Source organism: Monodon monoceros, unplaced genomic scaffold, assembly GCF_005190385.1.
Source record: "Monodon monoceros isolate NGI ecotype Baffin Bay Population unplaced genomic scaffold, NGI_Narwhal_1 Super_Scaffold_13, whole genome shotgun sequence".
In the NCBI taxonomy this organism is placed as follows: domain Eukaryota; kingdom Metazoa; phylum Chordata; class Mammalia; order Artiodactyla; family Monodontidae; genus Monodon; species Monodon monoceros.
Genome location: NW_021703769.1, coordinates 66,950,589 through 66,963,959, shown reverse-complemented (window position 1 = coordinate 66,963,959; position 13,371 = coordinate 66,950,589). Strand labels below are relative to the sequence as shown.

Below are 13,371 nucleotides of genomic sequence, written 5' to 3'. Positions count from 1 at the left end.
AAACCAGGGAATTCCTCCAGAAATTTGCTAGTTTCCAATGTATAATTAAACAAAATGTATGAGGGGAAAAAAGCGAGTAAGTGTAGCTTCATGTGTTTCTTCTGTCTTGAAGATGAACAATACTCCAACATTATGGTGAAGCTGATTGCAAAATACTCCCCCTATCTTCTCAAAACAGCAACTACTCTTTACAGGATAGTAATAGTACGTACAATGTGTCTGCAAAATATCTCCTCCCCCAACCCCTCTTAAAACACTGTTCCACATTAAACAACAACAAAAAAAATACGATGTTAGAAAAAGATTTATATTTTCAAGAATATATATATATATATATATACCTTCGTAAGCTGGGCCAGAGAAATAGACGCAGAAGAGTCATCAATCTGTTCACAAAAAATTAAACACACATTCAAGTTCCACACTGAAAACATCTGAAAGTGATCATTTAGTCCCTACTGCCACTTAATGTTCAAATACTGGGCATTTTTCTTAGACGTTTTCTAAAGAATGTTATCTTGTTTTAAAGCTGAAATGTAACTCACCCCACTTATCCTTCTCCACCCATCCCACATACAGTAAATAAAGGCTAACTGTTGATAGGGACTCAATTACAATGAGAAAACAGGGTAAAGAACACTATATCACATAGGAGACCTGTTCAGAGTGGTGGTTTAACACTAAGAAAGAGTCCCATGTCTATCAATGGTCTCTAAATTTGATAATGCTCAAGACAATGTACACTAGAAGAGAGAATAAGAAATCTTTCAAACTTTCCCGTAATGCCATTATATAACACTGTAAAAACAAGCAGCTCTTTAAAGGCTCAGATAATTGCTTTAATAAAACAGGTTCCAGATAATTGCTACTTTTCCTTCTTTGAGTATGTACTGCTCAGTCTGAATAAGTTCATTTATTCTCCCATACAAAGAGTAACAATAACTAATCTTGCCAAAGAAACCACAGCTTTATCAGGGCAAAGATGTTAAGCCAAATAAAGGGAAACAAAAGGTACCCCGGGGCAGGGCAAACAGAGCAGTTACAGAATGGACTTTAATATGCAGAGAAAAGAAAGTTAATTTAATCAAACAGAGCAAGTATTAAACATGGATATAAAAGGGCTTTAAAAAACATTTTTTTTCAAATGTGACATTTAAAACTTCTTATTGTTCCCCTGAATATGTTAATATCAGTTTAAAAAAATGTTTATGTATGTGTGTATACACACACCTTCAGCCTCTAACTCTAAAGATATGATTTCCCTACAAGTGTACCAAAATGAAAACATTAGCTTCCTATGCAGTAAGTGGGCTGCTTATTCGACATGTTATAAATTTCTCATGCATTATTGGTCAGAACTCTTCTTTAAAATGGAGAGAATGTAACAAGTTGTCTGCATCAAAGAAAAAAAAGTGAGTCTTCACCATGTATTTTTCAGGTATTCCAGAGAACTAAGAGTATTAAAATAAAAGCAGCATGACTTCGAGCCCCAAACAGAAATGTCATCAGTTTCGATACGAAGTTCTTAGCCCAATGCCCACCACAGCAGCAATTCAACAAATGGAAACAAAACTGATGTTGGCTAAATTTAAAATACATCTTATAAATATCTTAAGAGTTTTAAATGTTAGTTTGATGGATATTATTACTGGGATGTTTATTTAAACAAAAGGTTCTTAGCTCCACATTGAGGGACTACAGAGTCCATAATGCACTAATCCCACATACATTCCTAGCCATATAACCCACTCTCGTGCAGCTTTGAAGTGTTCTTTCCTTAAAGAACGAGTATCTCAGGAGGTAAATTTAAAAAAGAAAAATTGAAAGAACACGTAGACTATTTTTATCCAGAACAAATTCTGACCTATTCAATCTATCTTGAAGAGGGTAACATTTTATTGATATATCAACCAGGAATTACCTGAATTTTAAGAAACAAGGACTGAACAAACTGCTGTCAATCCATGAAATTAATAGCCTTTAAAAATAGCCTATTACTGTCTAGAATATACATACTGATCATTTCCTTAGAAAGAAAGCAATCAGTTATATCACCCTTTTTTATTGCTGGAACTAAAAAACTAACTTTTTTTGTTCTTCCCACTCCTAAGATATAGCTGTCTTTTTGTTATTATGCTGGGCCTTCCTATCGTTTCTTTTAGATTTCTGCCAACCTGTTATTAGTAGTGTATATTTATCTGGTGGTTTCAGATATTCAAGAGCATCTAAATCATCTTTTTCCATCAAATAATCCCTATAACACTTTAATACCTTATAATTCACAAGTCAAATTTACCACCAATTTAGAAAGGCATCCAATTGTTTTCTACATATAGCAAGGTACTAAGAAATAAGTGTAAAATGCTGACAAGAAATGCTTTAGAAACTAGGAATTTATACGTGCTAAACATCAATAAAAACAGTAACTTTCAGATTTAAAAAAAAACGCTACTTAAAAAAAATAGTCTCCAAAAACACTGATTAATGCACACCATAGACATCAAAATTAACCCACATTCTCACATCTAATTTGTGGTCTTGCATCTGGAAGCAAGAATCTGAAATCTTTTATGCCAACTATATTTGCTTGAAATTAAAGGATCTTACAAAATGTAAGCAGGAAGAACCCGCAGCTTTGGAGTACCAACATAGAAAGATGACTACAAACAAAAGTTGTGGAATATAGATAGAAACAGTCATCCTTGATTAGAGCTGACTTAAATTATCAAAAGTGTACATACATTTACTTTTACTAATTAGAATTAAAAAATCTGGTTTAGTGATTCTGTCTTAATTGGCTTTTGTGAATTTGCACAATGCACGTAAGTCTCCTAAGATGGGCACTAATTACACTTTATGAATATATTCTCTCAAATCTTAAATGTCAGCAAGTGTACCCCAAGCAAATAAATGATGGGGATATTAAGTTACTTAATATCTCCACTTAAAATTATTCTACCTAAAAATCAAAGCCACTTTTAAAGTTATTTTTTAAAAAAAGAAGAAAGAAAAGAGAAACCTAAATAAGCATAAAATAAACTGCTTCTTGTAAGTGTAATACAGACATGCCAGGGAACACACAAGGCTAAAAGAACGTTAACTTTATTTATGAACATGTGATCTGTGTTTATACACATGCTAATAAACAAAAAGGAAATAATTGTTTTCAAGAAATAAAACTTCATCTGAATTAGTTTAAATACTATATAAAATGTACTTTATACAAAATGTGTTACATTAACTACTACAGTCACCAGTATAGTCAATCTGATTTGTGCTAGCATTTGGATACATAAAAATCAGTTTTAAACCAATCACCAGCAAAACAGAAACTGTGGACAGTCTTTACAGCATTACGCTTTAACCCCCGCCCCAAAAAAACCCATATACCCCAAAGAGGGGAAAAAAAAACCCCCAAACACTAAGAGTTGTGATTTTTGAATCACTATATTTAGTTCCATGAGAACTAAAGGCCATATACTTTATAGAGAACAAGTCCAAAGTTCAGATATTCTATGTTATCATGTTTAAGATCCAATGATCCAAGGTTAGTGAAATGCCTGATACACAATTAAAAGATCAGTAGCATTTTAAAAGGATAAAGTTGAAACAGCAAGCAATACCCTTAAATTCTACGTGAAGATTTCAGACATCTTGTATTGTGTACAAATCAAGCCTGAGCAGTCAAATGTTTAGAGCACCATCAAGTTTACAGAACCCAATTACTACAGATCTCTGTTCTGAAACGGATGTTTCACCCCACAACTTAGGAATGCTGCTACCTTTCACTTAAAAGCTCAAAGTCAAAATGGTGTCATACTTAAGGTTAAGATGTTACCCTGGTTAAGGGGAGTTACCTTTGATAAGCTACAGCTTTCAGCTGGCTTACAATTAATGCAGCATTTTAATATCTTATGAGAAACAGGAAATATTTTAATTTGGACAACTGAGCAGACTAGAGAAGTAGAAGACCTCTGTTAAAACTTGAGAACGGTGTACTCAATTGTATAAAATCATCAAAATCATCGACGAGACACTGATATACTTGTAGGGGGCCCAATTCCAGGTTTCACTTTACAGTACAGATATAAACAAAGAATAGGAGCTCAAAATTGCCAAATAAAGCAAAAGTAAATAATAAAAGCTGCATCAATGGTCTCTGGAAAGCTCTTTTCTATGACGTGTCTGAAACTGGAGAAAGAATCAAACCTTAAATATATGCTTTGGATGTTGCTAATGCATTTTTCAAAGCCATCAATCAGGCAGAAAAAAAACCAAAAACCAAAAAAAACCAAAAACCAAAAAAAGAAAAACTAAGTGATACAACGTGAAAATGGCAAAATATACACTCCAAACATTTTTTATTGCAAGAAACAAAAAGCACACAACAGCCTGTACATACATACAAAATACTAACTATAGACAGACAGATGTAGAACATGTTACCATGTTCATTAGTGTAAAACCTACATGATCTAAAAAAAGATCATACATTAACTGTACAACACAGCGTCATACAGGAAGAATGCTATCATATTTAATATGAAACAGTGTTTTTTGGGCACAAACTACCCATTTCTACAAAATAAAGTGTGCAAGTTATGCCACATATATCCATATTCAACTGAGCTGTAATCAAATACATTTTATTTACAATATGTACTATGATCAGTTGGATATTAAGTTCTAAAATGATTTACTTCACTGCTACATTATAAAGGTAAAAGCAATGTGTAGAAAAAGTGTGAGATTGTGTTTTTACATACTGCTTTTGAAGTTCCCATCACTGGTTCAGTTCGACTTCTAAAACGACAAAAAGAAAGTCAGCATTAGCTCTCTGTGAGTAGCTATTAATGAATTTTTGTGATAAAAACATCTCTCTAATCACACATTTTTAGGAACACAATTTTTCCTTGGCATAAAGATTTTAAAACAGCCAATTTCAGAAGTAATAAACACACTACCTTGATTAATCTTTACTATCTTTGAACAGTTTAAGATGCATTTCTGGTTTTAAAAAAAAAAATCCATACTGGGGAATTCTAGAATAGATGTGTATCTTGCCACTTATACAATAAATGTTTTCTGAAAGGTAGTATGAGGATTTTGTTATTTAAGAAACTTTGCCGTTATTTCTTAATAGATTGAACAATAATATTATTCCTCAGTTTCTTAATAGGTACAGACGTGAATTTTCATACATCGGATTTCCTTAAAGCAAGACCACTGTTGTTAACATTTTTAAATTTGGATCCCTGAGAAATTGCTGTGCTCCAAAAACTAAATTTGAAATCCAGAAAGGTTGGCAGTTTAATTTTTTAAAAGTCTCAAGACAATGACCAAAGACTAAATAAGAATTCTAAGTTCCAAAAAAATCAACAGTCTGACAGAGTATTTTGGTTAAAAGAATAAGTTAAATAAGTTGGTTATGGAGAACTGAACAAATTGATTTTTAAAATACATACACAAATAAGCTCAAGGAGAAATTCCTTTAAAAGTCCACACAGAAAAGGGGACAAGAGTCAAGTTGCTAAAATACAGCCTTTAAAGGCTTAGTTTTAGTTTTAAGTTTACGCTATCCTGACTACAAAGAAATGTCAGACAGCGTATGAATGGAGTTTCTAAATTTGTGCATGATTTGGAAATCCTGAGATAAAAATGAAGTTTTAATTTACTAGTATTTGCTCAACAAATTCAAAGGCACTTCACGAGGCAAGTATATCACAAAGGAAATCATATACATAGTGAATTCACATTTAATTCTTTAAGGGGCAACTATTTTCCCTAGTATTGATACTTTGAACAATTCTCTCCTCAAAGTCTCTGAATATCAAAAAAATCTACTGAAATCGAACGCTTGCTATTTTTAAAAAGCACTTGGTAAATTAAGGAATAACTTCACACTAGATTCTAAGAATTAATTCTTCTCTTACAATGTCTCAAAATTATGTAAAGTAAAAGGCACATAGTTCACTTGGTATTTACACGAAAAAAAAAAGTATTCAGCTTTTTAAGTTGTTGCTATACAGAAGATATTACACAAAAGAACCTCCAAACGTTAACGTATGGAATATAACTTTACACTAAACTAATGAGAATATTCTTAGAAAACTTGTCCACATGAGGTAAAGCTCCAGGAAATGACTATTTTCCCTCAATTCCAAGAACACATTCCATTTCCTAGGACTGGCAAATTCCAGAATGTTTCATTGACCAAAAGCAGAATTTGCCAGAATTTCAAGTAAGGTAAAAATCTCTACGCTTTAAATAGCTCAAATTGCTACCCTTTTCACATATTTTAATTGTTATCACCATTGAAATTTCAAGAAAGCAGAGAAAGTTAGATATAAAGTTTTAATCCTGCCCCTTTAGTGAATTTCTTAAGCTCTAGACTACTCCTAAGATATTACCACATTCTTACTCCAATAAAGGGCATTTACCATGTGCCAGGCACTATTTAATTCCTACAACTCCCTGGAGTTAAATACTCATATCCCTATTTTATTTTGAGGAATCTGAGTCACAGACTTTAGGTAACTTACCCAAATACAACTTCACACAACTGGTGGGAAGCAGTAAATGGAGTCAAACCTAAGCCTGATTCCAGTGTCTGTGGTTGCTTCCAAACAAAAGCCCCGTACTGATTAGGAACAAATGTTAGCATTACTGAATACTCTTGATGCTGACACAACATTTAGGACAGATCTCTTAAGACACTTAATATACATTTCTGTAGTGAAAAAATGGTAGGGGGAAAAAGTGTACAGGCAAATAAAAACCAAAGAAGGGTTCAGAAATATTTATTCACTAATTTGAACATCATTTTCTTGTCTTTGTAAATATTACCTATACAGAGCAAAAAATCTTTCTAATTAGCTCTTACTCCTAACTAGAGGTTAAGTTAGCTGGGGGAAGAAATCAGGAAAAAACAAACTCATCCTCACAATTTTAAGGATTAAGAAGACATAGTTATTAGGGTAAAGTAATGAGTTCAGTTCTAAAATATACTTGTTCTTTCTCACAAAAAAAGTCTATTTTGAGAACTTAAACATGGGATTTAATAAATACTTACATAACGTATGTCTTGCTTGTAGATTTAACACCTCCAATAGGAATTCTTCTAACAATTACAGATGAATTCTTAGGAATTAGAGCATTATCATCAGTATATTCTGTAAACAAAAAGATAAAGATTTGAATTTCTATTTGGGATTTGGATAATTCATAGTCCTCAAGAAATAGAAAACTTCAACCAGACATAAATGTTACGGGAAATGATCTTAAATATAAAGGAGCATTAGTACCTACATGCTCCTTACATCTAGATTACTGAAATTGTCAGAACAAATATCCAAAGCCATAAGGGGTTTCTCTTAAAAGGACACCCAATAGTATCAGCAGGTTCTTGGCTCTGGCACCTCTACTTTTGTGGAACCCCAAATCTCAGTAAGACTAAGTCATTCTCTGTTTAGCCAGTAATGCAGAACATCTGAACTATATGAGAAAAAGCTGTTATTTAGAATGCAAACATTCTATCTCTCCTAGGCCCTAAACACAGTATTACTGGGGAAGACACAGTAAAAAATTAAAATATGACACATTTCAAATACAGAATAAAGGGCTTTGTAATAAAGAATTAAAAGTGGATGCAACTTTGGATAGTATGTTGATTCAAGGAAGGCCCCTCTGAGGAACTGACATGTGAGACTAAGAAGCCAGCAAGATGTGCAAAAACACCGGACAAAGAATGTTTCAGATAGAGGGAAAAGCATATGAAAAAATGACACAAAAAGGCCAGAAGAGCTGATGAAAATGAAAGAATGACTTGAAATACAGGTAGAAAGGTACACATTATATATACTGATTCATATCTTGTTTCTAAGTACAACAGGAAGCCACTGAAGGATTTCAAATAAAAATGATGACAATTTTAAAAACAATATTAAAAACAAAGATAACTCTGGTAAGTGGAGAATGAACCTGCATGGGAACAAGAATAGAAACAGGGTGACTAATATGAAGATTGCTGCGTAGTTTAGGTAAGAGAGAATAATGATCTGTTCTGGAATGTGACAGAGAAATCAAGAGTCAGAGTGTTTTGAGGTAGAACGAAGGCTTTCGGATGGATGCGGGGGCAGAGATGAAGGTGAAAGAGGAATCAGGTATGAATTCCTGGGTTCCTGGCTTAAGCAACTGGATGAACAAGGATGTCACTTTCTCAGAAGACAAACAGGGAGAAGAATTTTTCTACTCTTTGGACTATTGCTTGCAATACTTTCCTAAGAACGAAATTAAAAAGGAAGCTGGACCAATGAATTCAACTATGGTTAAAAAAAAAAAAAAAAAGATTTGCTATGAAAGGAATTTGTAAAATTACCAAAAAGAAAAATAATCCACTACAGGGAGACAAATGTAAAAATGTACCCATCTCCCTTAATCACACAATCAGGTATCAGGGTTCACTCTTTTAAGATTACTGAGTTTACCTGATTCACTAATGTTACTCAGCACCTAGGGGCTGACTACCACTGTTCTAATTATTTTAAGTTTATCACATATGTAAGCATTTTAAGCTTTTATATATGTATCAGCTCTATTATTTTTAATCACACTATTACTATTTCCTGTTATAAACTAAAGTGTTCAGGAAAGGGCTCTTTTCAGTATATTTCAGGTAGTAAGCTGCATCTTCACAAGGATCCAATTAGAGTGATGCAATTTCCTAGATTTCGCATACCAATGTAAGGCTACCATCATTATCTTTTGGATAGTTCAGGATAGTCCCAAATTCCAAGCAAGATCTGAGTAAGAAAAACTGGGAGCAGGGGAGATGGGGTATCTTTTAAAAATTCTGGAACCAAAACTTGGTGTCAAACACAGGACAGTTAAGCTTCTACCTATGTAACAACCCTCAAAAGAGTTCACTGTGGGAACAAATAGCAAATATGTTCATGAGCTCTCCAATCCAACTTATTCATTTGATCAACACAGTGCTCTGTCAAGCTTGAAGTCTGGTGCCCTGATGCCACATGCTTTCTAATCGACCTTTTAAAGTATCTGAGTTACACTGATGATTTCTTACCCTTTAAATACCTCCTTAATAAGTAGTCTGTTAACTTCAAAAGACCCTTTCTATGCAACACTGTCATTTCGGATCCAAAAACATGAAGACTATGGATGAAATGAAAAACAAGATGAATTTAAGAAATGGAGAAACAGTCTTGAAAATACTTCATCCTCAGCTTCCAAATCTTTCACACTAAGTTCAGGATAAAGCTTGTTTTGTTGTGTGTGTGTGTGTGTGTGTGTGTGTGTGCGCGCGTGTGTTTTTTTTTTTTTTGGAGGGGGATTGCAAATAAGCAGAAAATTAGGAAAACAAGTTTATTCAGGAAAAACATTAAAAAAGATAATTTGAGATTCATTTTGAAATACAGGCTAGAAATAAAGAAGAATTCTTAAATCTAAAACATGAAATTCTGATCCAAGCATTTTAGTCTAATTAAGATGTAAGAGTCCTAAACATGGACAGATTTCCAAAACTGTAAGGAATGTTTTATAGAAACATGATAGAAATATTAATTCAAACAAACGAAAGTGATCCAGTTTGGCATTCTTTCCTAGGCAATCTCCTAACTAGGAAGCTCTATTTATTCCGTCCTCTTTAATTCACTGGATGGTGCTAAAACCAAGTGGCATTCTTACTCAGCTACCTTGTGACACTGGATGCTATTTCTCATAAAACTCATTAAGTGCCTAGATATCTTTTTCTCTCCTAATATGAGGACTGCATAAGATGCAAATTTTCTCTTCTCTTAACCAATCTAATAGCAAAGCTTTCTCCAATAATGACAGTTCACAAATACATAAAAAATATGCTGCTGGGCAAAGCACTTCCCTGCTTTCAGCGTTTGTAAAAATAACGTATCATATAATTTCCTGGCTTAGAAAAAAAAAACAACACATGACAAAACTCTTAAATTCACGGACAAGAATTCCATCAACAATAATTTACTCCAGTTTAACAAAGTTGTTATCAATTATTAGGTGGAAAAGATGGACAAAGTCTAGCCTTAAATGATTAAATCCTGTTATACTCCAGTAAAATATGAAATTGCGTAGTATGTGATTAAAATTGCCTTAATATTCTCTAATTTCATTTATATTTTCTTTCCTCTCATTCTTTAAGTATCACTAACATATAAAGATGGCCTAAAATTCGTGTAAATCCATCTGTTCTGTTAAGCGTGACTATAATGCTTAAGGGATGCTTTTGTGGCCTTAAAGAATATCTTCTTTAAGGTATTTTCTTGAATAATATTTTTAAAAGCTGTTTCTCAACTGTTCATGATCCCCAATAATTTCCCCACATAATTACAATTACTAAAGCCTCACATGAAGTGGCCCTCAGGTCTGATACACTGAAAAAAGTATCGGGGGGAAGTGGAGACTATTCTTTCACGTGTTATCAAGTGAGTATATAAAGTTCTTCCTTATTATTTTTGAGTTGTGATATGCCAGTAGTAGTTTCTTAACATAACACAATTAGTTATGTCTGGATGTACTGATAAATGGAAAACAGCTCTTGTACATGACAAGAGTTACTCTACCTACCAAACTATATGCTAGATGTGGGGGCCCCCCCCAAATTTCAACTAAAAGAACCCATGTTCCACCTTAAGCCAAATGTAGTGATCAATGAAATACCCTAACTAGCACTTCACTTTACTTCTCATCCCATCAGTAAAACTCAAAAGACTGACCTACTAAAAACTACACATCAGCATTACAGTAATGCGAAAAAGAAACCAAAACAAGCTCAAAGCCAGAATCTGAAAAGGCCATTTTGTCTCATTCTCATACCTATGCTACATTCTCAATATTGCATAAAATGCTTTTAAAAAGGAGAAAGAACTTAAAGATTCCAATGAGTGGCTTCTATAAATAAGCTACTCATATGGTAGCAGCTGACTATTTTTCAGTATCCTAGTATCAACATAATCATGTAAAGTCTAGCAATTACTATTCAAAAAAAAAAAAAAACCTGTACTTTTGATCTTTACGAAATTGCTAAAGTTTGAGAGTAATGTGATGAACTAAGAGTTCAACTACCTAATTACTGCATTACTAATTCTGGAATTTACACACAAGACAAAAGTGGTCACACCGGAATATACCAAGTTCCAAAAGCAATTCCAACATTAAAGACTGGCTGGATTAAATCCTCTAAAACATTAAAGTGAGGATCTTTCACCACAACGCAGGCAACTCCAAAATTTAAAACTAACTAAATAAATCAGGAGAGGGAGAAGAGAACACAGAATTTGCCATTAAACCCCCAAACGTGGTTAGGTTAGAAAGTTAGAAAAGTATCTCTAGTGCTGCTTTAACAAATAAGCAGCCTGGCTTATGCGCTCCTCCCCTCCTTCTGAAGAAAAACAGGTTAGAAAACGCCCCAGGGCAAGCACTCAGAGAACCTGGACGACACCCCCATCCTGTGCCACGGAAATCCTCGTTTTAAAAAATCATTTGGGAGGAATCATCAGACTTCGCACGACTGGGGATCAGCCTGTTCCAGATGATCCAAGTACGCAGAAATCAAATAAGTCAAACTCCAGGGCCGACTGCTGCAACCCTTGGCTATCAATGAAAGTCGTCCCCAAAGTGTTTGAACGAACAGTCCCACAAGAGACATCATGGCGGTTAGTCTCCTGCCAGGCACCTCGCCACCAGCATCTCTCTTCCACCAGCGAGGATCTGGAGCCCCTGTGGCTCTTACCTTCTTTCGTCTGCGCGTTGGTGATCTGCAGGTCGCAGTCGGCAGCTTTCAGCTTCTCTCTCCCCATAATCTGCTTCTTTAAATCGCAGAGGGAGATATGGAGCCCATCAAAGGTGACGGTATCATAGTTGAGTTTAGAGGAAAATTTATAATGCACACAGGACATGGTGCCAAAGGATTCCTAAGGTTCAGCGAGTAGACGTGGACACGCTCAATGTATGTATATTTATAAACTTAAGAGCAAAATATGTACACACACAGAACACTCAAGAGACACCGAAGGACCCTAAGGCCTCAGATTAAATAACCCCCCAGCCACAAGCGGGGGTTCGTAAAAACAATAATCCAGAACACCCCCCCCCCCGGATATTCAAAATCGCTTCATGTGGGAGGAGGAGGACGAGGACGGGGCAGGGGGCAAGCGAGAATCCGCCAACGGGCACAATGTCACCCCGCTGGGTCCCCCTCGCTCATGCTAAGGGCCGGCAGGAGACGGGGGCAGGCGGTGCAGTCAGTAGCGGTCAGTCCACACGTTAAAGTCCGAGCGACCCCGCGGGGTCAGGGGTCCATAGCGCGGCCGCACCTCCCGGTTGGTCTCTCTCTCCGTGGACGGGGGTGACCCAGGCCCCGGGAGAAGGTTGAGGGGAGAGGGCCTAGGCCCGGAGTCCACGAGCGGCCTCTCGCCTCCTCCTGGCTTCCGGACGACCGGCGTCGGCTGCCCCAGGCCCAGGCCCCCACCACACACAGACCCCTTTCGCCTGCTCCCCGGAGGCCACGGGCGGCCCCGCGGCCTAGGCCGAAACGCGCGGTCGGCGGAGGAGAGGCCTTCCCGCAGGCCGCCCCCAGCTCCGCCTCCCCCCCGCCGCCGCCGCCGCCGCCAACGCCGCCTCAGACACAAAGCCGGTACTAGGCCTCGGCTAGGCCTTGCAGGGCCTCCTCACCACCCCGGGCCCCAGCCAGCGGCCGGGGGGCTTCGGCTGACCCTGGCGACACCGCCGAGGCTCCCTGACGCTTCCTCTCGCCGAGTGCTCCGCGCTTCTCTCGCCTTTCGCTTCCGTCGCCTTTCGGCCCAGTACCGAAAGATTAGGCCCGGAAACCGCCGGGCAACGGCGAGGGCTCCGCCGGCTCCCTTTTTGTTTCGCCCCCCCTGCCGCTCTCGGGTTCTCGCCAGGTGCCGGCGACACCGCCAAGCCAACCACTATGGCGGACGCGGCCTGGCTTCGGACGAGCGCCCCACTCCGGGGTCTCTTAAGCAGGGATTGCACGGGCGGCGCGCGCGGGGCGGGCCTGACGTGCGCGCATAGGCGGGACGAAGGGCGGGGCCTGCGGCGTCACAAAGCGCACCGGCCCGCCCACGTGACCTCGCGCTTTGTGACTCCCGAGCGCGTAACCTAAGCCATCCGGGAGAACGGAAGAAACCATCTGCCTCAAAGGGCGGGGGGGAACCACCGATTCCTCTCCCCAGTTTAAATAAGCATTATGGTTGAAATGCAGTAAACTATGGTTGCTATGCAAGCACCCCCTAGCTTCCTCTTACAACAAACTGGTTACCTAACGTTCTTCCTAAGGAGAAATTCTGGAGCAGCCCCGGGCTT

The 13,371-nt window shown here is 37.4% G+C and overlaps 1 protein-coding gene across 1 annotated transcript in view; it reads right to left on the bottom strand.

The window, feature by feature from the left end:
* Positions 1-13,011, bottom strand: part of RBBP6 (RB binding protein 6, ubiquitin ligase) — a 32,157-nt gene extending 19,146 nt beyond the window's left edge. Inside the window, exons 1-4 of the mRNA XM_029219690.1 lie at positions 11,777-13,011; positions 7,073-7,172; positions 4,767-4,803; positions 342-386 (exon numbers count right to left, since the gene is read on the bottom strand). Coding sequence (XP_029075523.1) covers positions 342-386; positions 4,767-4,803; positions 7,073-7,172; positions 11,777-11,942 — 348 coding nt within the window. The 5' untranslated portion in view covers positions 11,943-13,011. The remainder of the gene's footprint in view (positions 1-341; positions 387-4,766; positions 4,804-7,072; positions 7,173-11,776) is intronic.
* Positions 13,012-13,371: the final 360 nt, after the last annotated feature.